This window comes from Filicampus tigris, chromosome 15, assembly GCF_054856515.1.
Source record: "Filicampus tigris isolate MCC_2025a chromosome 15, RoL_Ftig_1.0, whole genome shotgun sequence".
Taxonomy (NCBI): Eukaryota; Metazoa; Chordata; class Actinopteri; order Syngnathiformes; family Syngnathidae; genus Filicampus; species Filicampus tigris.
In genome coordinates, this window is record NC_141231.1 from 12,689,300 (window position 1) to 12,712,206 (window position 22,907).

General features: G+C 44.8%; 1 protein-coding gene across 3 annotated transcripts in view; it reads left to right on the forward strand.

The window, feature by feature from the left end:
• erbin (erbb2 interacting protein) overlaps nucleotides 1–22,907 on the forward strand; it is a 33,472-nt gene that overhangs the window by 7,234 nt on the left and 3,331 nt on the right. Inside the window, exons 3-24 of one of the 3 annotated variants that reach the window (XM_086053387.1) lie at nucleotides 4,503–4,697; nucleotides 4,770–4,887; nucleotides 5,569–5,647; nucleotides 5,729–5,818; nucleotides 6,284–6,340; nucleotides 8,639–8,702; nucleotides 8,818–8,892; nucleotides 10,064–10,208; nucleotides 11,144–11,216; nucleotides 12,102–12,231; nucleotides 12,313–12,428; nucleotides 13,569–13,638; nucleotides 13,761–13,860; nucleotides 14,671–14,792; nucleotides 14,871–15,047; nucleotides 15,794–15,982; nucleotides 16,288–16,405; nucleotides 16,553–16,736; nucleotides 16,814–18,173; nucleotides 19,516–19,629; nucleotides 21,959–22,015; nucleotides 22,680–22,832. In XM_086053387.1, coding sequence (XP_085909513.1) covers nucleotides 4,512–4,697; nucleotides 4,770–4,887; nucleotides 5,569–5,647; nucleotides 5,729–5,818; nucleotides 6,284–6,340; nucleotides 8,639–8,702; nucleotides 8,818–8,892; nucleotides 10,064–10,208; nucleotides 11,144–11,216; nucleotides 12,102–12,231; nucleotides 12,313–12,428; nucleotides 13,569–13,638; nucleotides 13,761–13,860; nucleotides 14,671–14,792; nucleotides 14,871–15,047; nucleotides 15,794–15,982; nucleotides 16,288–16,405; nucleotides 16,553–16,736; nucleotides 16,814–18,173; nucleotides 19,516–19,629; nucleotides 21,959–22,015; nucleotides 22,680–22,832 — 3,777 coding nt within the window. In that variant the 5' untranslated portion in view covers nucleotides 4,503–4,511. Of the gene's footprint in view, nucleotides 1–4,502; nucleotides 4,698–4,769; nucleotides 4,888–5,568; nucleotides 5,648–5,728; nucleotides 5,819–6,283; nucleotides 6,341–8,638; nucleotides 8,703–8,817; nucleotides 8,893–10,063; nucleotides 10,209–11,143; nucleotides 11,217–12,101; nucleotides 12,232–12,312; nucleotides 12,429–13,568; nucleotides 13,639–13,760; nucleotides 13,861–14,670; nucleotides 15,048–15,793; nucleotides 15,983–16,287; nucleotides 16,406–16,552; nucleotides 16,737–16,813; nucleotides 18,174–19,515; nucleotides 19,630–21,958; nucleotides 22,016–22,679; nucleotides 22,833–22,907 lie in introns of all 3 variants that reach the window. The other 2 variants (XM_086053386.1, XM_086053388.1) reach the window with 2 other exon arrangements.

The following is a 22,907-nucleotide window of genomic DNA, read 5'->3' on the forward strand; positions in this document are numbered from 1 at the left end:
GTCACACTTGCATACAAATTCGGGTTATGTCAGGAAGGGAATTCATAAACGAAAGACATAATACCGCCCCCACAATGAGTTTTTCCACCCGTGACTGAGAAGCTAGGCTCAGGGAAGATCCTCCGTTTTCAAGCCACAACCACAAGACAGAAATGCTATCATGTCAATAGCAAGCAGGGCTGCCTTCCTAGTATTAGCTAACAGCATCATCAGCATTAGCTTCTGCTAACCGGGACATACTTGAATGGTCGATGAAGTCGTCGACATAAGTTGCGGTGGATATTTGCGTTTGATTATGTGGCCGCTATGCTGATTGACGAGGTTTTTGTTTTTTTAGTAGCCTCTAGCTCTGCCCTCATTCAGCATGCCGGAGTGATTAGTGGCTCACTTGTATGTGACGGGAACGCTCCCTCAGAATGGGCTGATTTCATCATGGTAGTAAATAAAGGGTGTGCTGTAATTTATTTATTTATTTTTTTTTTTTTTTTCCAAATCCTTGAGGTGTTTTGTCAAAAGCATGGAACAGACATGTTAAGACACCCGGGAACTCCTTCTTTAATTTTTTTCAAAAAGCTGCGGAATATACAACACATCGACATTTTTGCTTTGTCAGAATGTGAGTGAAACAATACATTCGTTTTCAGGTTGTCTTGGTAAGACAACAAAGTGCTCTGTGGAGAAAAAACTTGAGTAGAAGTTTTTCTCTTTGAAAATGTAATTGCGGGACTCTGGGAATCCGTGACTTCTGCGTAACCTCGATGTCGGTGAGCGCCCCGGCAATTGAAGCGCAAGAAAAGATTGTCGCCCTGCCTCAGGCCCATCTGCATCTAAAGACAATGCGTGGGAATTATTCATCGGTGAAATTATGATCTCCCATTCCTGAGGGAATCGAAATGTACGCACACAATGGGAAATGGGCCTCACGATGCACTTTCTTGCACGGTTAAAAGCTCATGTTATGGATATAGTTTGTGCACGCGTGTGCTGATCTCCGTGTGTAGATGCCACTTGGTCCTCGTCCACAGATCAGATTACTCGCCCTCATTTGGGGCTAAATGTTGCGATAACAATCAGGCTTTCTGTTTGGCGGCGTCATGCGAGACCGCCGAGAGCTCAGGGGCCTGCTGAGAAGCAGAGTGAAACTGGAACTTCAGATTCCAGTCTTCGCGTTGCTATCTCGCGACTTCACGAGCGCTCTCTGCCAAACTGCTGCCCTTTGTAAAGTGAGTTTGAAAGTTCCTTGCCGCCAATGAGCGCTCGCGTGTAAAATGTTGGCTCGCGAGTCAAAGCAAAAAAAAAAAACAAAAAAAAAATCCGGCAACGATGGCTCGTCTTTCAAAATTTTGCAAGGCGGTTCAATTGTATCTCAAGTCACCATTGTCTATGAATGAAAATTTTGGATTTTGGCATTCGACCTGTTTTCTTTAGAAATACGACCCAACTCTATGTAAAATTATTAATCCGCCCAAGCGCTTTCTCTATGCACTTTGCTCTTTTTCTACATTGTAGCCTATCAAGTTTTAGCAAGTTTGCAGTTGATCAAATCTCATGAAATTTGGCCAATGGTATAAACTCTCAGACCCCAAGATTGTCGCCGTAGCGCATTGCTTGGGCTGGCTCCACCATCCAGGAGGGATAATCGCTCCACCGAAGTGCCATGATTGACAGCAGACATCAGATGGAAGCATCTTTGGAGTTTGTTGGCATTTTGCTCAGAGCCAACTACATGTCAGCGGCGGCGAGCAGCTTGCGTTATTAATAGCGAGCGGCGCTTGTCTGCTGGGTGTGACAATGTGATTAGCGCGGGGGGTGACCCTTGCTTTCCTCAAAGCAGCTTTTCATCCAGATTGTTATGGCTTTCCCGGGATAGCCTGCTACGACTGAAACACATTTTGGCGGAGATTACAGACGGTACCAGACGGGAAATAAACGCTGCCAGACGGCCTTGCGTCCCATGATGCAACAGGAGCAACTGTTTGAGTGGCCCAGCTGGCCTACTCAACAAACACAGCAGAAGCGCCTGTCTGATGTTTGCTGTCAATCATTTCGGCGGAGTAATTATCCCGCCTGGATGGTAGAGCCAGCTCTGCACACACTGCGGTTACAGCCTCGATGTCGGAGAGGAGAAAGTTAAAACGAGGATCCGCCCGATGTGGATTTTTTCAGGTCATTGCCGAGCCCAATATTGGCAGAATAAAATGCTGATAACCGATTAATTGAAAAAAAATTATTAATAAAATAACTTCTGTTGTGATCTGTTCGGTTACAACAAAGAAAGATATCAATTACAGGTAGAGTGTTTGATTGTTTAACTTCACAACAGAGAGGGGGGGAGAAATGTTTTTGGGGGGTTATTTGAAAGAAATTATTTTTGTCCTATGGTGTATTCTGTAAATGTGTATTAAAAATATGCGCACAAAAAAAAAAGCCGGCCGATTAATCGTTCGGGCCAGAGTTCGAACACACATTGTTGAGGATTTTACATCTGGCCCTTCAAAGTACTAGTTCTACGAATTTATAAAATGCTAACATGATGAACTAGTACTTTGGTGAAGTTAGGGCACATCGATTCACCCCAACTGACAATCAAGCGGCATTCCATTGAACTTTCCCGAGCCTGAGGTCTGACATTTCTGACTTTTTCTAGAATACGGCAGCAGTTTCTTTGAAAACAGCCTTGACCCAGGAGGCGCTCCGACCAGGAAAATACAGCGGGAATGTCGTTTTCATTCACCGCTGCGGAGGGGAAGCCACAGGGCTCTCTGCCAGGCCTCGGGGCTTGCCGCCAGGAACGAGGCACTCTCATGGCCACCATTCACAATCTTAGCACGTGTGTGTAATAAGTAGACCAAGGGACGAATTCCTGAAATCGTGATGCAAAAACGGATATATTCTTTACATTCTATTTCAGTGGTTTTATTCAGTATTTAAGTCAAAACAAATAAAAAAAACATGTTGGGTTTTATCTGGCTACGCAACCCCAAACATCAATTTTTTGTCATGGTTTCAGTTCAGGGAATCGCTTTCTGCCACCCGGAATTACCCCGATGCCAATTGTTTCCAAACATTATGCGCAAATAGAGGTAGTCGCCAAAGCACGTCTGCCTTTGAGCCCCTTCATTTTGGCTTTCTATTAGTTGAGCTACTTAAAACATATGTACACAAACGAGCTGCTGGCAAACTGCTAACATGGTAAACAGTGACTCGGGCAGCTGTTGTCATGGTTACCGTTGGATTTTTTTTGGGGATTTTTTTTTGCAATCTCTGAGTCTAACGTTAAATGGAGGCCCACTGTGATCATCCTTGTTGTAAAGCTAACAGTTTTTCTAATATCAATAAAATCAGTGCTTTGGCCTGAAAATAAATGCCATATTGTAAGCCGTGATTGCATGGCAAGTATACTTTACAAAAAGAAGCTATTGCGCTATTTTGATGGTAACAGACCCACACAATTTTGATAAGAGTATTTCCTTGTGATCTGTCAGAGTGGATATGTGCCTGTGCACGCGTGTTTGTGAATGTGTGTGTGTGTCCATCCTGGCGTGTACGTCTTTGAGTCTGTTTGTATGTCAGTCTTTTAAAGGAAGTTCCTCACCAGCCACACCGACCTTTCGCCGCCCATGCACTTTCGGTCAAAAGACAAATGACTGAAATCGACATTTTATACTGACAAAGCAACTTGGTGTTGGTTCTTATCACTGAAAACACGGTTCCCTGCTTGTGTGCCAACATTCTCCACATGCTTTAAGAAACAAAGTGTCTCTTGTTGGACCGCATTCCTTGCCAACCCTGTACTACATTTAACATAATGGCCTTCATGGTTTCATTCAGTCCCATACCAATTGTGTACTAACAAGGTCAAAAATGGCCACTTGGAGTCACACATCAAATTAAAGGCCGTAATGAAGGCTGTCCAGATCTCTCGTTGTTTTGGCAATATGACCTCGTATGTTTAAAACCGTTACAGAAATACTCAGCAAAACCAACACAAATATTAGAAAAACTACCAAAAAAATGAAAATAGAAAAATATTTGGATGAAAGGAAAAAGGCAAGGGATCCAAACAACGATAGAATACTACAAAAAATAATGAGACCATGTTTTGAAAAAAAAAAAAAAATTCAAAGTTAGATAAATAGAAACATATTCGACAAAAATATATGGGGAAATATGCAAAAGGTCAAACATAAGGGGAAAAGAAGATGAAAAACACAGAAATCAGATATTTGAAGCAAAATGTTCCATGAAAATTTCACAAAATTTTTTTAAAAATTAGAAAAAAGTATGAAATTAGGAAAAAACACAAATATTGTGACAAAATAATGATAAAAATGTTAGAAAAAATTCAAATTCTTAAATACAAAAATATTAACAAATACCTACAAAAAAAAAATCTGACATGCAGTAAGCAACGGAAAAAATATCCCAATAAACAATTTCATCCCTAATAATCTGTTCTAAAATAATATGAACTAATCTTTTGATCTTGTTCTCCCCTGCAGTGCCTGAGGATGTCGAAGCGCAGCTTCTTCGTTCGTCTGGTGCCATGCCGCTGCTTGCGGGGCGAGGAGGAGGCGGTGACATCACTGGACTACTCCCACTGCAGCCTGGAGACAGTACCCAAGGAGATCTTCAGCTTTGAGAAGACGCTGCAGGAGCTTTTTCTCGATGCCAACCAGATTGAAGACCTGCCGAAAGTGAGCCCGGCCTACTTTTAGTTTGACTTTACTCTTGAGCTCCAGTCAGTAAATGTGTCTTTGTGCCAATAGCAACTATTCAACTGCCAGCTGCTCCAGCGACTGAGCATGCCTGACAATGACGTCACGGTGTTACCACCGGGCGTCGCCAACCTTATCAACCTCAGGGAGCTCGACGTCAGCAAAAACAGTAAGTCCGGAATTTGCCGCCACATATGTGAGACTGTCTCCTACTCCATCCTCCCCAACCGCCGCCGGTACTACTCTCACCTGGTTTCAGTCATATCTCGACACAGTTTGTCGCCATGAACCGCTCCAACAAGTCCCATTCCTTCAAGGCGTGCCTCAAGGCTCTTTCCTTAGTCCCGTCACCTTCACCATCAAGATGCTCCCCCTCAGTCAGATTAGTCGCAATCATGGACTCAATTTCCACTGTTACGCTGACAATACTCGGTTCTAGCTCAGCGCTACTCCATCCACTCAGCATCCCCCCTGCTTGATGTCGTCAACGGGGGGGTCAAAACATATTAACTGATAAAAAAAATAAATATTGGATGAAAAATGTTTGCTGAAAAAAATGAAAAGTGTTGGACAATTGAAAAACAGTTAAAAAATATTAAAGTACAAAAATAATGGAAATATATATCTGTGACAAAAATATACAAATATTAGAACATGTGTATGATTGTGTTAGCTTCCCTAAGTTAACAACAGTGTGCTCTCTAGTCATTTTGGCTTGCTAGAGCAAACAGTGTACGGAAAATAGAGGTGTGCTGTTGTCATTAAATACCTGTTTCTTTAAATTAGAGTTGCGCCGTGGTAATATTAGATGGCCAAAAATAAAGGTGTTGGTCTCTGGTGGTGTGTGCAGGTATCCAGGAGTTTCCAGAGAATATCAAGAACTGCAAAGTGCTCACTATCGTGGAGGCCAGCGTCAATCCCATCTCCAAGTGTGTTTGGATAATGTTAACCACAACAGTGTTGGTCTGCTCGTGTGACTCATCTTCTCCTACATGGTTGTGTGTTTTCAGGCTCCCTGATGGCTTCACCCAGCTCATGAGCCTGAGCCAGCTCTACCTGAACGACGCCTTCCTGGAGTTCCTACCAGCCAGTTTCGGCAGGTCTGTTTTGCGGGGGGGGGGCTCAAATAAATGTGATTTTATTATAGGCTTTGATGTCTTAGTGCTACTGCCAAATCCTCTTGGCCAGGGGAGTCAAACTCATTTTTGTCACTGGCGACATCATAGTTATGGTTACCTTTGGAGGGCCGTTATGCTTGGGAACCCAAATAAATAAATATAAATATATGGGATACAGAAAAGTGAATATGAACAGCAACAACAATAGTCAGCATTGTTACAGGTTTCAAATGTAGCAATAAATTGTTGTTGGACAAATTGTTCTGGAGCTTGCCAGTGATCCATTTTATGGCTAAACTGGTTCTTCAGTGGCGCCTGTTGGTGGTTCACGCATGGTGACGCGCAGACGTGTTGTGATGACGCACCATTAGTTAAACAGACGGCGAGTTCCAATGAGTATTTGTATGATGACAATGATGACATTTGCAATTGTTCTCGTGGCTGCAGGCTGACAAAGTTGCAGATTCTGGAGCTGAGAGAGAACCAGCTGAAGATGTTGCCTAAGTAAGACAAGAACAACACCACATCACCCTCCTCCTGCTTCTCTTTCCCGCATAATTCAATCCCACCGTGTTACATAAGCTCAACACCCCATTTCTCTTTCCTGCCGGCTTGCCGCGACAGGTTTTGTAATCTTTTTGCCATAATGGCGAGGTGAGGGTTGGACCTCTGTCAGAGAACATTTGAGAAAGCTCCTGGTGCTCACTTGGGGAAACTTGGAACACTTGTGAAAATAATTCAGCTCATGTTGTCAGTTTCTCAGCTGGAATTAAACGTGGTAGTCGCGTTCATTTTTGTTTTTGTTTATAAATAGTCGCTAGAGTAGAGCTAGAGCAATTGGACAAGTCGACAACTCTTATCACTCCGTGCAGCCATGTTGTTAGTGCAAGCAGCGCACATTAGCGAAACACGTTTTGAACCGTAGAGGCTGCAGTGATGTCAGCATTATACTCAATGAAATTAATCAATAAAATGAATCCTTACAATCAATCACTCGATAAAATCGCTTCATCACCCGTCCCTAGTTTATGTTTTCACTATTGAAGGCATCACTTTGTCTTCTAGCCGCCAAATGACAATTGTCAATTAGGGTAGCAGATCCATACATATGGCGCATGCAGCAGACACATCGCCATGTGTCACCTATCAGAAGCTAATGCTAATCTGACTTTTGGCTTTGACGTCGTATTGTTCCTGTGTAGTCCATCGCTTGAAAATGGTGGCTCTTGAGTATCTAATTTCACTTGCGGAAAACGGCAATATGGGACCAGTATTATGTCAATTAGCCCCATTGTGATGTCACAATCGGGCAAAATTCTGTAGGTCTTGCTCAAAGGCACATTTTGGGGAAATAGTTAGCGAACAAAAGATTGACTTGGTTGTTTAATTTGAAACTTGATGGGTGGGAAACTTGCATCCCCCTCTTTCCTTCCATTTTACATCCACCTCTGCCTGTTTACGTGACAGACGCCAGAGCCGTTAGAAGGCAGGCTGACCTTACAAAGAGAGGCAGCGGCCATCGTGAAGGTTGCCCCGGGCGACGAGCAGGCATCTCTGGAGATGTCAACAAATGTTTCCGCAGACAAAGAAAGCCTTTTCAAGGGTTTGCGCTCACACAGCGGAGCCAGTGCTTTTTCGGAGTCATAGGCCGCACCGGTCATTCCGGAAAATTCCGCGTGGCTCATTGTAAGCACACAACACCGGGCGGTTGACAGCTGCGCCACTGTCCAATGACAAACGTGTCGGTTACACTCCAGCAGTAAAGAAATCGTTTTACCACAGTAACATTTCATTAAAAATGCACCAATCTGTGACTTCTTTTCATTGTAGCACGCCATGAATCAAGAATGTCAACTTGACAACATAATTTGCACCTTCTATTTAGAGCTGTTTTGAGGGGGGTGATCCTTTCTCATGCAAATGATCCACTGTGGATCATTTCATCTCAGTGTGGTGGGCAGTTTTATGTCAATTTGCCAAATCATGACATCATTCGTTCAAAATTGAACCTCGGCTTGCTCGCAGACATATTTTCAGAAAATGTGTCAATAGTAAAGGTTTACTTGGTTGAGATCGTCAGGTGGGCCAAGGGGAAATGATCAAATTTCACTTAATTAATTGATCTGAAATATACAATACAATACAATACAATGTTATTTATATAATTGCTTATATACGCCAGTGACGTATAGTGGCAGACAGAACAATTAAATCCACTTCCATAGATGGCAGAAGGTACATAATTAACCGGTATAGTGTGACATATTTGTTTGGTGCTGTGAGATTTTTTTTCAAATGTAAAATGTGTATTGACTCAATAAAGGTTAGGAAACACTGCTCTAGTTATCCAACACTTTGCATTCACATTTTTCGAAGTCACTTTTACATAAAATATCCCCTTTTAAGATGCTTGTAGTGTGGAGTTTGAGTGTCTGAACGAAATAAAATGGCTTGCGATGGACGTACCCGCTACATGTTGAGGGACACACTTTTCGCAGCGGACGCTCCAAATTGTCGCGAAGTGGACTTAAAAGGTTGTCAGTGACGGCGCTCCCTTTCTGACAAGCTTTGTCTTGCGTGTCTTAACATTCTCGCTTTATGAGGAGCCCCTGATATCCAAACAGAGCCGTCGGTGGGCTTCTGCTTTGTGTCGACATGAGAGCTAGACAAAAACAACGCCCGTCGACATGTTTGAAGGCCCGCGTTGCGTCGAATATCTGCTTTTAATATCTGCTTCTTTCCACACCGTGCTGACACATTTTATGACCCTGAAAATGTGTGTGTATGTATGTTTGTCCGCAGGAGCATGCAGAAGCTCACACAGCTGGAAAGGTTGGACCTGGGCAGCAACGAGTTCACTGAAGTGGTGAGCGTCCCTGCGGCTTTGAGAGGGCTGTTACCAAAGCTCCACTTGGCGCACGGATCCTCCCCCCGCCCCCACACACACATTTTAACCTCCTTTCTCACCGTGCCGTCCGCAGCCTGAGGTACTGGAGCAGCTGACTGGAATCAAGGAGCTCTGGATGGACGGAAACCGGCTGACGTTCTTGCCAGGGGTACTGACATGAATGACAAAAAGTGGCACAGCCAAGTATAGATCTGAAATGCATATCACCGCATTTCTAGTTGTTTTTGGCGATTTCATGCGAATCTGTGTAGTCTAAATCAGGGCAATTCAACTGCCGGCCCGGGGGCCAGATCAGGCGCCCGGATCAAGCATGTTGGTCCAGACCGCGGGTAATTGACAAAAAAGAAAAACACAGACGTTCGCCACATGTACACATCGAGAATCGTTAGGAACCGCAATCGAATCGAAGAACCGGAATTGGAACCGGAATCGTTTAAATTCAAACAATGCTTCCGCTCGGTCTGTAAACATGGCGCTATCGAAACTGAAAAAAAGGAAATCGGCAGTTTACTACAGAGTGGAGCGACAAATATGCATCCGGCCCCTCGGGTTTTTGAGAATGTGGCCGCCTGAATAATTTAGTTGAATAGCCCTGGTCTAAATGATTCTGTTTGCATGAACTCAGAACCCAGGTTGCAGTGTGCGGTATGTGGGCAGGTTCTTAGCAAATGAATGCATGAATCCATCGTACACCACCCACGGACTTTTGTTGTTGTTGGAAAAACGTGATGAACTAAAGCAAAGTCCTCCTATAGCTAAAGCACAGGAAGCTTGGAACGATTGAAGTACGGTTTTAATATTTTCCTACACAGTGGTGCCTTGACTGATTCATCTGTTCCAACTCTTGTGCTCCTTTGCTTATAACTGGAGGTGCAACAATTAATCCATTAGTCACTTGTGACATTAATCGACCACTGTTTTGATAGTCGATTAATCGTTTTGGGACATTGTTTTGGTTAAGGTTGTCCAAATCTGATTTCAGCCTCTCAACAGTGAATATTCAGTGATAAAAGTATTTATCGAAATGAGACTTCATCAAAAGTTTGAAAACCACTGATTTAGACAAAGATAAAACATGTTTCACCCTAGACGACATGAACATTTTGACAATCAAGAACAAGCCAACTTTCACTCTTCAATTTATTGTATTATTTTATGTTGTACAGTTTGTTTGTCCGCACCAAAACTCCCACTGCTAAACTTTGACAATCTGCTTGATCGTTATCTGTGTTCTTTTTTTGCCCGGAATGCAAGCAACACAACTCTTTGTCTGCATCCTTTCCCTTACGCTGTTTCGTCTACTCTGTACTTGTTATCAGATGCTGGGCACGCTCAAGCAACTGCTCTACCTGGACGTGTCCAAGAACAACTTGGAGATGGTGGACGAGCAGATCTGCGGCTGTGAGAGTCTGCAGGACCTGCTGCTATCCAACAACGCCCTCACGCAGCTGCCAGGCTCCATTGGTAACGCTGAGCAAACACACCCAAAACTTCCCCGTTTACTTTTTTTAATGTATGGGGATGGAAGTTTTCCCAAGTTGATGCCACTCACCCCCAGCCTGATGCATCTTCAGCATGCCCGTAAAAATACGTTCCTCAATGGCCGTCATCTGGGAAAATCTTGTCGACGGGACGGGGGGGGGGGGTGTTCGGACAGAAGTTTTCCAAACTCAGGTAGATGCCTGGGGCCACAAGTGACCAGTGTAACATAACAGAAACCTCATTAGCATGTCAATCCGGCACCCCACTCCCCAGGCATGACCAATCAAACCACGCACAATCCAACTGTTATATTCGTGTAACAGTTGGGTTGCGCGTAATTCCATTCGTCAAGCCTGGAGAGTGAGACACAAGGACGACATGATTAAAAGGCCTCTGTGTTTTCTTACTGTCTCGGATGCTAACATCAGCATAGTTACAGAGCTAATATCGAATTATGGTATGCATCATTATATGGCATAGCATTCCGATTAAATTTGTGCAAATGGGTGAAGCGGGTGACGGAGGAGCTTTTCCCGGGTGAGTGACTTCTCCGGGGGTTGGACCCCAAAATGCATTTTCAACAGGACATAAACATATGTTTAAGAAAGGCGGGAAAAAAGGGAGTTTTTACAATTCATCAAAAGACTAAATAAACACAGAGATTCCAAACGATGAATAATAAAACAACACCTAGTCATCAACGGAGAAGATGTCAGTTTAAAGTGATGCGTTTGTATTTAATATCCTGCCGCGGGAACATGAACACAACACAATCAGACAAGTGGGGATTTATTTGCAGTAGAACGAGAGTATTGATGACACTTTTCCGTAATCCAATACATCGCTGTGATGGAAGTTTCCCGTCGCTAAGCACCCTGATCTGTTGTTGTGTAACACTCGCTCTCTGTGGTTCTCAGGCTCGCTGAAGAAACTGACAGCTCTGAAAGTGGATGAGAACCAACTGATGGAGCTTCCCGACTCCATTGGAGGGTGAGGATCAGCCTCTTCCTCCTTTCCTAATCCTTCACTTTCTTCCAAACAAGCAATTATCAACCCGTGTTAAGAGTGCGTCTGGCGCAGATTCCAAAGGCCTGATGGTTGATTTTAATCCCGCGTGAGGATTGAAAGCCGAGTTGTGTCGGTTGCTAGTGCGGACACATGTTGTTGTTTGGATTTATAATGAGCCCTCCCCCCTCCCCCGTGACAGGCTTTTAAAGATGAGCCCATATGTTAGCAGTCAGATGAGCAGATTAGCGGCCAGGCTGTGTCGAGAACAGTCAGGGAGTGTGTGTCATACGTCTGAAACAATCGCCGACGCCGGCGAATTCGTGGGTAGACTTCGTCAACACCATTCCGTGATTTTACCTTTTACTTTGACAAAGCCGTGGTGCGACCAAGGCATGGTGTCACCGTGTCTGCGTGCAGCTTTCACACAGCTGCCACGAAATCCCACGTTCAGATAATTAGATGAAGCCAGCGTCTGGTTTCTGGCAGGTGGAGTTTCGTGTTAAACTTCACGCCCCCGTTCCAGCTTTCCACTATTCCATTTCACAAAGAGCCCGTCCTCCCTCTGATATTAGCCCTGAAGCCAGGAAATAGGTCCTTCCTTGTCTATTCCTGTCATACAGAGCAGCAATACAGAACAGGAACAAGCAGACTTTGATCAGTGTGAAAGGGTCTAAAAACAAAACGACCTCTTTCACACAGTTGCCCCAAAATTGGAACGTCCCAGGATTTACCGCGACTGGGCACTTTCACACTCTTGGGATGATTAGATGATGCCAGCTTCTGGTGTTCTGCTTCTGTTCTGCATTCGGTACTGCTCCCAAAGCCCAGAAATTTCCTGAAGTGCGTTATTTGTATCCCGCCCGTCAGGCTGACCTCTCTGGACGAGCTGGACTGCAGCTTCAATGAGATCGAAGCCTTGCCGGCGTCCATCGGCCAGTGCGCGGCCATGCGCACCTTCGCCGCCGATCACAACTTCCTCAGCAAGCTTCCACCCGAGGCGAGTGCACTTCGGTGGCCCCTTCACTAGCGTCGGTGTGTGTGCTCATCTAAACATCTATGGCTGTGTTTTTAATGACAGATGGGCAACTGGAAGGGCGCCACCGTGCTGTTCTTGCACTCCAACAAGCTGGAGTCGCTGCCGGAGGAGATGGGTGACATGCACAAACTGAAGGTCATCAATCTGAGCAACAACAAGTAAGTCTAGCACTAAGCACGAGTGCGGATGTGTGTGTGTGTGTGTTCAGTCTCTCCCTTGTAAGCGGAGACACTTAATGACGGCGTTGACGATACCTTCATTAGCCCGCAATCACCTGTAAACTGAGATGCTCTTTGACGACCATCTTGTCATTACAAAACCTCTAGAATTTGCATTTGATGGCATTCACAATCCATTTTTCCCCGACATAGAAAATCATGACATGAATAATCGGCCAATCATGAAACATTAAAAAGGCGCTGTAAAAATGTGTAGTAGTAGTAGTAGTAAGGATACATACAGTACATAGTTTGGCAAAAGGGACGTTTTTCCAAGTGGAAGCACTTATTCTTAAATTATCTGAAAAGAAAAAAAAAAGTGATCGTTAATGTAAGGAAATGGGGGGGAAATGATTTTTTTGGTATCACGAAAAATAAAGTCAATGCTAGAAGAGGGGAAAAAAGAAAAAGCTAAATTGGTTTTGAATTGTGACTTTTGCTGAAGGGGATAAAACGACTAAAATGTGATATTTGTGAAAACAATCTTGAGATTTCATTTCTAGCTCAGCCCAGCCCTGGTGATAGCAGTTCTATCCAAGTTCCAAGATGTTTGCAAATTTAGCGCTATATTTTTCACAAAAGTGTCAGTATTCGGGATGGGCGAGATGCCCTTAAAATCATTTTACCCCAAAGTCTTATATCTGGCATATAGACAATGACATTATTCAAAACGTTTTTCCCCAGATCTGTGATTGCTTTCTACCTGGCTCCTTTCTTGTCGTACAGTAATGATGTGAAAATGATTGTGCTGATGTTGGCTTTTTCATAGTGGTAATTAAACTTTGTAGGTGTTTTTTTATTTATTTATTTATTTATTTTTTTTAAGTAGTTACTTGAAGGGTTAAGAAAGTCGCTAAATTGGCAAAACTGACTGCATTCTTCTAAACTAGCTCTTCTCTGTTCCGAGCCATGTTGTTATGTAATGCAAGGGCACGTTTTGATCTACGGAAGCCTCAATTTTTCAAAAATCTAGTTATCGTTTTTTAAATCAACTCAAATTAATGCTCTTCCCCACCATAAACCTCCACTGGCTCTTTACAATTGTTTAACTGTGTGACTGGTGTTTTTCTTTCTCTGCAGGTTGAAGAACCTCCCCTACAGTTTCACCAAGCTCAGCCAAATGACAGCCATGTGGCTGTCTGAAAATCAGGTAAAGCCCCAGGATATCACCCCGTATCCTCGTTTTTACCTTTTGTTCATTAAAGACTTCTTGAGTTCATTCATTTTGAGACTCATTCAGAGTGATCTCCTTTCCTGGTCATTCTCTCGCAGTCCAAACCGCTGATCCCGCTGCAGAAGGAAGAGGACCCAGAGACCCAAAAAACTGTACTGACCAACTATATGTTCCCGCAGCAGACCAGAACCGAGGACTGTGAGTGCAAAGCTTTAGTTTGACCCAAATACATGTTTAATAGGTGGTACCTGACACACATTTTTTGGCGTCATGTTACGCAAACCGACCTCCTCTCGGGCGTAGCTGTCACCCACTTGACCTAATAAAATGATCATCTAAGTGAAAAGGTCAGCAGAAAGTCCAGTTACACGCTTTTGCACATTTGATTCAGCTGTTATTTCTTTAGCATCCTTTAAGTGAAATTTTGCAATTTTTTTTAGGTTTTTTTTTAGGTCCTTGTTGTCCTTGCTCCACCTTGTGGTTAAACTCAGACACGCACACATTCAATATAGGAGGTTAAATACAGCAGTCCTAAATGAGATTATACAAACGAAGGCTTTAATCATCCTTGACAAATTCTACTTAATAATGAAAGGCAGATGTTAGGATTAAGTTATTTTTCACAGTAGATTTGATATGCGTTAGTTGGTCACATTTAGTGAAAGAAAAGTTTAAAATGGGATTAAAGTGGCCTTTAAAAGTCTTACTTAACTTCCTGAAAGCCGCCAATACCCTGAAAGAAAAGCAAGCACAGTATTTACTTTAAATGTTCAGTATGACTTTAGTTCTAAAGTTACTGTTTGGGTCACATTTGCTAGAGTGAGCGAACAAAACGAAAACAGGAAAAGATTTCAAATGAAACTTAAAAAAAAACTCCCAGCGGTGAATTCTCCAATAAATGGAAAAAACAGCATAAGCATGGCCACAGAATGTATTGAACTGCATTGTTAAATGAATATTGGTCATTTTTGTTCGAGATCCCTCAACCCTCGACCGCTTGTGTTCCAGACATCCCCAACTCCGACTCGGAAAGCTTCAATCCAGCCTTGTGGGAGGAACAGCGCAAGCACCGAGCTCAGGTGGCCTTCGAGTGCGATGAGGACAAGGACGAAAGGGAAACTCCCCCAAGGGTACGACGCGTCCTTCCCAAGACCCCCGCCCTCGTCATCTCAAGAATGTTTCGAATGAGCGTGTCCCCTATTTCCCAGGAGGGCAACCTGAAGCGTTATCCCACGCCGTATCCCGACGAGCTGAAGAACATGGTGAAGACGGCCCAGTCAGTGGCGCACCGGCTCAAGGAGGACGAGTCGAGCGAAGAGTCGGGTCGAGACCCCAAGCCCCCCGTGGAGAGGAACCACATTGGCGTGCAGGACGTGGGAGTCAAGGTCTTTGATTTGCAGCTTTTGTCTCACGTCCTCTTACGCCACATTAGTGTCTTAGAAGACAAACGTTTGCATTTTCTCAGTGGTGGGAACTAACAAAGTAGAAATACCCCATGACTGTACATACTGTAAGTGGCTTTTGCTGGATCCTGCACTTGAGTATTTTTCTGACGACTTTTCACTTTCACTTCCTACATTTGAGGACAGATCTGAAGTATTCCTTACTTTGTCAAAAAAAAAAAAAAAAAAATTAAAAAAAAGACCTTTTTCAACCGAGACGGATGATGACACAACGCCAAAAAAAATGCATCGAGAGAGATTTTGATGGATTGATCAATTGAGGTCTTGGGAACTTGTATAGGGGGAAAAGGAACATGAACCAGGGAGAATTAACGACGATGGTAAAATATTCATAGAAGCTGAATATTCACCATGTGTGACTTTATTTAAGAGAATTGTTTGATGTTGGCTCCAAGAATGAGTCATGTTGAGTAAAGCCCCAAAACCACAAGCTTCTGGTTTTCAAAAATTCTGTCTAATCTGGAAAAAAAACCACACACACAGGCTAAATTGTAATATCTCTGTTGTCAAACAAATTTAGCATTTTTAGATGTGAGTTTGAAATTTTAGCAACGCTACCGGGAAATGTTTTGATTGCATAAAAACTTGAACCGACTCAACTATTTGTATACATGCAATTAAAAAGTCACTTTTTCCATAATATGTCAACATTCATATTTTCTGTGCAGGTGATAGAAGCTCCCTGCCCTAACGGCCTGGCGTCAGACTTTGAGGCCAAAGCTTGTAACACCACCTTCACCATCCCAAACATTCCAGAAGCAGCATCTAGGGACACAGAGTCCGAGTCTTTCAGCTCCCAACAGGCCCCGCTCAAATCATCTGAGAGCTCCACCATAAACCACGAGGACACGCTGGAGGTAGAATAGAATAGAATAAATCTTTATTGTCCACCGGGGTTGGAAATTTGTCTTAGTAAGTGCACCAAAGGGCGCTAAGTCATGTGTCCAAAGTTTTTCCACTCAGGCCACATACAAAAAAATGTAAGGAAGAGAGGGGGCCTCTTCCTCTTGTGTTTATGTGACATAACCTTTGAATGCAGGCTGTGTTTAATTTTCTTTTTCAAAAAAAAAAAAAAAAAAAAAACATGCAACAGGATGCAAGTTGCCCCCCTGTCACTCCTGCCTTAGATTTAAAGAGCTGAAAGCTTTTCTCCCCTGGCCAGGACTCGGAGGAACTGTCTGACGAAGAGGAGGAGATGAAAATTGCCGAGATGAGGCCGCCTCTCATCGAGATCTCCATTAACCAGCCCAAAGTGGTGACGCTGAGTAAGGACAAAAGAGGTACATTTTGTGTACATATACTGTATCTAGAGCAGGGGTCCTCAAACTTTTTGGGTCCAGCGTGAACCCGATTTTGAGAAGCTCTGATCAAGAGGGGATAAAAGGAAAAGGCAAGATGAGTAACGGCATGTTGTTTTGAACATGCAGACGACAGCAAGGACGCTGACTCGTTGCTTGACGACACGGTGGCCAACAGCAACCAAAACAACAGCAACTGCTCGTCGCCGTCACGCATGTCGGACTCTGTGTCGCTGACCACCGACAGCAGCCAAGACAACTCCCTGTGCACCCCCGAGAGGGAAGCCAAGATGCCCTTCCTCCCCAAGAGCAGGTCTGCAACGCGCCCAGCGTTCTTTTGAGGTCATCGCAATGTCCCGTTTCTGATTTCCGGCGCCGTCTCGGTTCCAGGCACGAGGATGAGAACATGAACCCCTCCAAAGACGCCGGCGAGCTGCTGCACAACGGCAACGGCTCGGAAACGTCCCTCCAGGCGCTCCTGAGGGCCCAGCGGGGTGCTACTGAGCCGGCGGGGGACTACGACCTGACTATGGAAGCCCGACTGGCCTTCATTGAGAAGGGACTCAACAATGACCTTGGAGATGGCTACACCAAGTGGGACCAGATCAACATGAACGTTTCGCACCCGCCGACAGACAACATGGTGGAGCCTCATAATGGTTTAGTGGGACGGGAGCAAATGGACAGCAAGCGGGGTTTTGACAACCACCATTTCCAGAATGGAAACCAGCAGGTTAGCGACGGGTTCCCGGCCGGCGGCGAGATGTCTCGCAGCACCGAGGAACTGTCCCCCGAGAAGAGGAGCCAACCCCCTCAGGTGAACAAGTCTCAGAGCGTCAGCAACATCGAAGCGGGTGGCATGAAAATGTACTCGTTTGACGGCGACGGCGCAGCAGAGAGCAGCATGGGGGGCGGCGGCGGCCCTGCTCTTGCGTCCACCGCTCAGGCCCAGAGTATAGTCAGGAGCAAGTCCGCCTCCTTGCTAGACGACCAGAACCTCCAAGTGTACCCAAGCCCGGACATGCTGTCTTCCTCCAAACCTCCCACCAGCACCAGCAGGTACCCAATACACCCCAGCGGGGCCACAGGCGCTTCCCCGCCTCAGTACAACGTCCAGTACTCGAGCAAAGACGGCATGTGGGCCCAGAGGACACCCATGCCCCTGGAACACCAAGGCTACCTCCCCCCTGCCGCCCAATCGCTCGCCAACACCAACTACTCTAATCGCAATCAGGCGCCGCCGTACTCGCTGCAGCCCCAGCACAGGGCCCCCCCTGTGGGATCCAAACCTCCCGGGGACATGTGGGCCAAGGAGAGGCTCCTCCCTACCAGCAACCAGTCCAGCGGAGGCACTCTTCAGCGGCACAGCAGCACCACCTCCACCGCTTCTGTTGGCGAGCCACGCCGCCTGCAGCTGCCCGAGGGCGACTACCTGACCTACCGGGACATTCACACCCTGGCCAGGGGCCCGCTGGCCATGAGCCAGGCAGCGCAGCGGCCCATCTCCACCCGCACGTACAGCATCGACATAGCCGCCCGGCCGCAGCCCCACGAGCTCCCGGAGAGGACCATGTCGGTCAGCGACTTCCACTACCCCCACAGCAGCCCCAGCAAGAGACCAAACGTCAGGGTCAAGTCGGAGCACTCGCTCCTGGACGGGCCCGGGCTTGTGTCCGGTGCGCCGGGAAGGGTGCCGTCCGACTGGAGAGACCAAGTGATGCGGCACATCGAGGCGAAGAAGATGGAAAAGGTAAAAAAAAGAAAGAAAAAACAAACTTGATTTAAAGTAGAAAGTAACTACACACAAAACACTAAGCCAGTGATTCACAACCTTTTTTGAGCAAAAGATATATTATGCGAAACTGACTTATGTGTTTTTTGCGCTCTTTCTCTAATTGTCTAAGATGCCGGCAAAGCATAGGAAAAATAATAATCGGCGTCAGGGCTGTGTGTTGAAGTGGTAGATCTCATCTGAGAGATCTTTGTATGTCGGAGAGAAGCTAAGTTTACATACACATGCAGCAAAGACTTAGTAACTTCCGCTAACAGACCAGGTTCAACTTGACTTCTTCCTGATAAAGATCTCAGAACAGTCTACATGCGTCACTTCCACATTCAGTTCCTTGAGATGCAAGTTTGTTTAGAAGTTGCGCAAGTACTGTGGCACAGTTAGCTGCCATTCTATGCAGTGGATAAAGACTACTACAATATCATAAACTACCAGGTGATTGAATCGGGCCGGCCAAAATTTTGATCACAAGTAAAATCTGATGAATTGTGCAGCCCTACATGAGACTTCTTTTTTTAACAGAGAGCAGTTCAGTATTTGTCAAATTGCTTGTTGTGAATTGAGCTGAGCTCACTCAGCGCTCGTATCTTTAGCCATTGGCATCGAAAGGCATTTCAGGAAGAGCACAAAATCTGCGAATAGCTCAGTTTTACAGCAAATAGATTAGGATAGGTGAATTTGTGACTAGTGAACCCAAGAACAGGCAGGACTTTACTGTACTGCCCACCTGGAAGCGCCACCCGTTACTTTTTAAAAGCGGAAGTCAACCCAAACATTTTTTTCAAAGAATATTTTCCCAGCAGGCCCACTAGTTGAAATTTTGCATTTGTGGAATATAAGTTAAGCAGCAAAATGCACTCGTTTTTAGCCATCTCTGTCGACTGAAAATGACATCACAACTGCTCACAACGACCAATCACGGCTGACCTGTTTTCAGACACTGAGCCATGATTGGTCATGCGAGACAAAATGGCCACCCCCAGAGTTGGCTAAAAACGGGTGGATTAACTCTTATTCCACAAACGCAATATTTATCAGAATGCCTTGTTTCAACTAGTGGGCTTGCATAGAACAAATTCTTGGAAAAAAATATGTTTGGGTTGACTTCCACTTTAAGGCCTTATTTGAGTTGGTGTTTTATTTATCACAATTTTTTTTTTTTTTTGAGGCACTCGGCCTATCGAGGAAAGATTCCTTTCTTTAGCCATGCATGAAGCTTTTGTTCTTTGTTGCATGTTTCTGTGCGTGTCATTGGTGCGTTGCATGGCCGCCGCTGACATCGTGGGCTGGCGCCACCGTTCAGAACACGCTGTCCCGCTCCTTTAATTCTTATAACGCTCCGCTCGGCTGCTCACCGCACCGCAACTGCTACTACGGCAGCTGTAGGGACGTGTTCAGGCCCTTCGCCGCCTTCAGCGTGAGTACCGTCCGGCACCGCAAGGCCGCAAGTCTTACCCGTGTCTCCTCTGCCGCTTTACTCCACAAGCATCTGACACTTGTACACGTACAAGTGAGAGTATGTTTGAATATTCCACCAGCACATGCCTCTGGAGCACTCCACGCACTCCCCGCCATTCAACTTGTGCAACATAGAAATCGTGTTTTCGCATGAGATGTCACCAATTTTAGGACTTGGGCGTGCCTGACTAAAACGTATGAAAGAATCAACTTCACTTCGACTTTAAAACATCTGCATTTTCAAGCGTGTGGCATTTGTTTTGTTTTTCAAAGAGCAAATTTTTTTGTTGTGCATTGAACGCGCAAACCTGGTAACCCACCAGTATGCTTTTATGATGAGTGCAGAGGCCACCTCATGAAGCAAATCGTCGCTGTCGTGTGAAAAACACTTATCTCCATTTTTTTTTCATTTTCTTATTTTTACATGAACCATGTGAAAAAGTGAAAATTAAAAAAGTTTCCAAAATTGGAGATAAGTGTTTCACATAGGACATCGATGAAATACTGTATCATGCGGCAAGCTCCGAAGGTTATTACCGTGCTATATTTATTTGGATTGAAGGTTTGAGATAAAAATCAGGTGAACAGCAACAGTCAAAGTTTGCAACTCAAAAATGATATAATAGACAGCTATTTGATCTGCCTTCATCAGTCACTATAAAATCCACAAAGACCAGTAAGTTCTGTTTTTAGTTTACCAGTAGCTGGTCACACATGAAGCTTTATATCAGCTATGTGTTTAGTAGAGAGATTAAGACTTTGTTTGTTTGAAGGTTAAGACTTGAGACTTACGCCCACCTCTGGTATAGAGGTGATCGAACAGTAGTCAATGGCAAAACCGTTATAGGCCCCAAGAAACCCTCATTCATGTTCAAATTAATTCATAATCATTATATATAGAGGCCGAATGTCATCATTGTCTCACCATCTTGTGACACCATCATGATTGTCTTTTAAATTCCTCTGCTGCTTGCTTGGTCGTCCACTTGTTCCTTTGTGTTTTGGCCTGAGAAGTGACTTTGAGTGCTTGTGGAAGGTAAGTGGCCACTAGAATCAGTAGAGGAGATATTTACTGTATATACTGCAATAGTATTCTAATAATGTAGCTGCATTTCCACCGAAACGTCCAGACATTTGGTCCCTGGTAGTTCCTGGAACTTAAAGGTTTTTTTTGGATAGGCTCCGTGCTGCAGATACCATTCCAAAGAAAGGATCCTGGGTGGCAAAGGTTCATTGGGGTCATGGATACCAAAGGTTCCTGGACCTTAAAGGTTCCCAGACCCCATAAGTCCAATGTAGTTCCTGAATCCTAAAGTTTCGTTGGGGTTCCTAAACCAATACATTTGCATGAGGGTTTCTTGAACACAAAGGTTAATTGGAGTTCCTAGACCCTCAACATTCATTGTGGTTCCCGGACCCCAAAGGTTCTTGAGGTAACTGGACCACAAAAGATCCTGGACACCAAAGGTTACCGCACCCCAAAAGTTACAGGTCCCCAAATGTTCATTGAGCTGCTTGGCTCCTAAAGGTGCCCCAACACCAAGGTTTTTTGGGGGGTTCCTGTATTCCAAAGGTTCCTGGACCCCATAGATACTATGGTTTTCCTCGACCTCAAAGGTTCTTTGGGGTTCCTGAACTCCAAAGGTTACATACTCCAAAGGTTCCTGGTCACTAAAGCTTCCTGAACCCCAATCGTTCCCATTCCTAGATTCCAAAGGTTCCTGCACTCCATGGCTTCTTTGGGGTTCCTGGATCCCATAGGTCCAATATCAGTGTCTAGAACCCAAAATATCCTAGACACCAAAGGTTCCTGGACCCCAAAGGTTCCTGGACACCAGAGGCTCCCGAACCCCTTAGGTTCCAAGACACCAAAGGTTCATTGCAGTTCCTGGATTCCAAGGTTCCCTGACCCAAATGTTGATTGGGTTTCCTGGACATCAAAGGTTCTTAGACCTCAAAGGTTCCTGGACCACATGTCAAAATTGTTTCTTTTTCCAGCAGGATCTTTTGTCTCTGATAAATGATTTCCAAACCATATGTAGAAAAAAAACGTCACTCAGTCCAAACACATTGCGGCACTCAACAAGTTCTCCAAAGCTTCCTGTGGTGGAAATGCACTTACATGTAGTATGCTGCTCAGCTTGTACTTAGAATTCAGACGCTCAGCACGTAGATAGAAGACAGACGCTCCCTTCAAATAACTTCTAATTAATCAACTCCACATTGTCTGCTGTCATTGTGTTAATTCACCAGTCGTGTAAATAATCAACTCTGTTTGTCTTTTGCAGGATGATGTATTTGGTCCACCAGGGCAGCAGAGCTACACCATGGACTCCCGCAGAAAAGTAGGTGGACGTCCCTTGCACCTCTTTTTTTGACCGTTTCTCTCTTTGAAGTAGACGTGGTCATCTATCTACTGCACCATGTCCCAAAAAAAATCTGGCCCTTGGGCCAAATGCGGCCCGTGTTTAAATTTCCACCGGCCTGCACCCTATGGCATAAAATTAAGAATGTCAGTGCTGTTGACCACAGTAGAAAATACACATGTACAAAAAATATTTATATATTTTATATTACCCTCGGGTGCTTTTGGAAATGCACTCCGAGCTTTCCCCGCCTCACACACACACACACCACTCTCAAAGTCCGTTGCTTCCAGGACAAGTGGAAATTATCAGATTTTTTTTTTCACTGAAATAAAAAACAATTGTGTCTGCCTAGTAGAGACTGCGGCTCAAGGAATTCAATATCAAGAGTCATTACCAGCCGAAACATGCAAATTACAACAGCCTGACGAATGCCATGAATAATTAAAGCAACTGAAATCTGAATGGTCGGCCGCCACACATTTTCACCTCACCAAATCTGGCCCTCTTTGCAAAAGGTTTGGACACCTCTGATCTATTTATTGTGTCTATCATGCCCACGTCCTTCCTGCATTTCATGACCGCTGTGCCCATGGCAACAAGAAGCTTTGGCTTTGACGTTAGCATGTGTTTCATGTGCCAGGTGCCTCTGATGAACGGTCAGGTGGTCTCGTCGGCTCGTCCTCACATGAGTCAGACGTCCATGGCCCGCCACCCCTCCAGAGAGCAGCTCATCGATTACTTGATGCTCAAAGTCTCCCAGCAGGCCCCGGGGCCTCCGCGGCCGCCACACGAGGTCAGTTTGGACGTTACAATCGGCCACGCGTTTAATCAATATCAGCCGTTATTATTCGGAATAAAAAGTCAACAT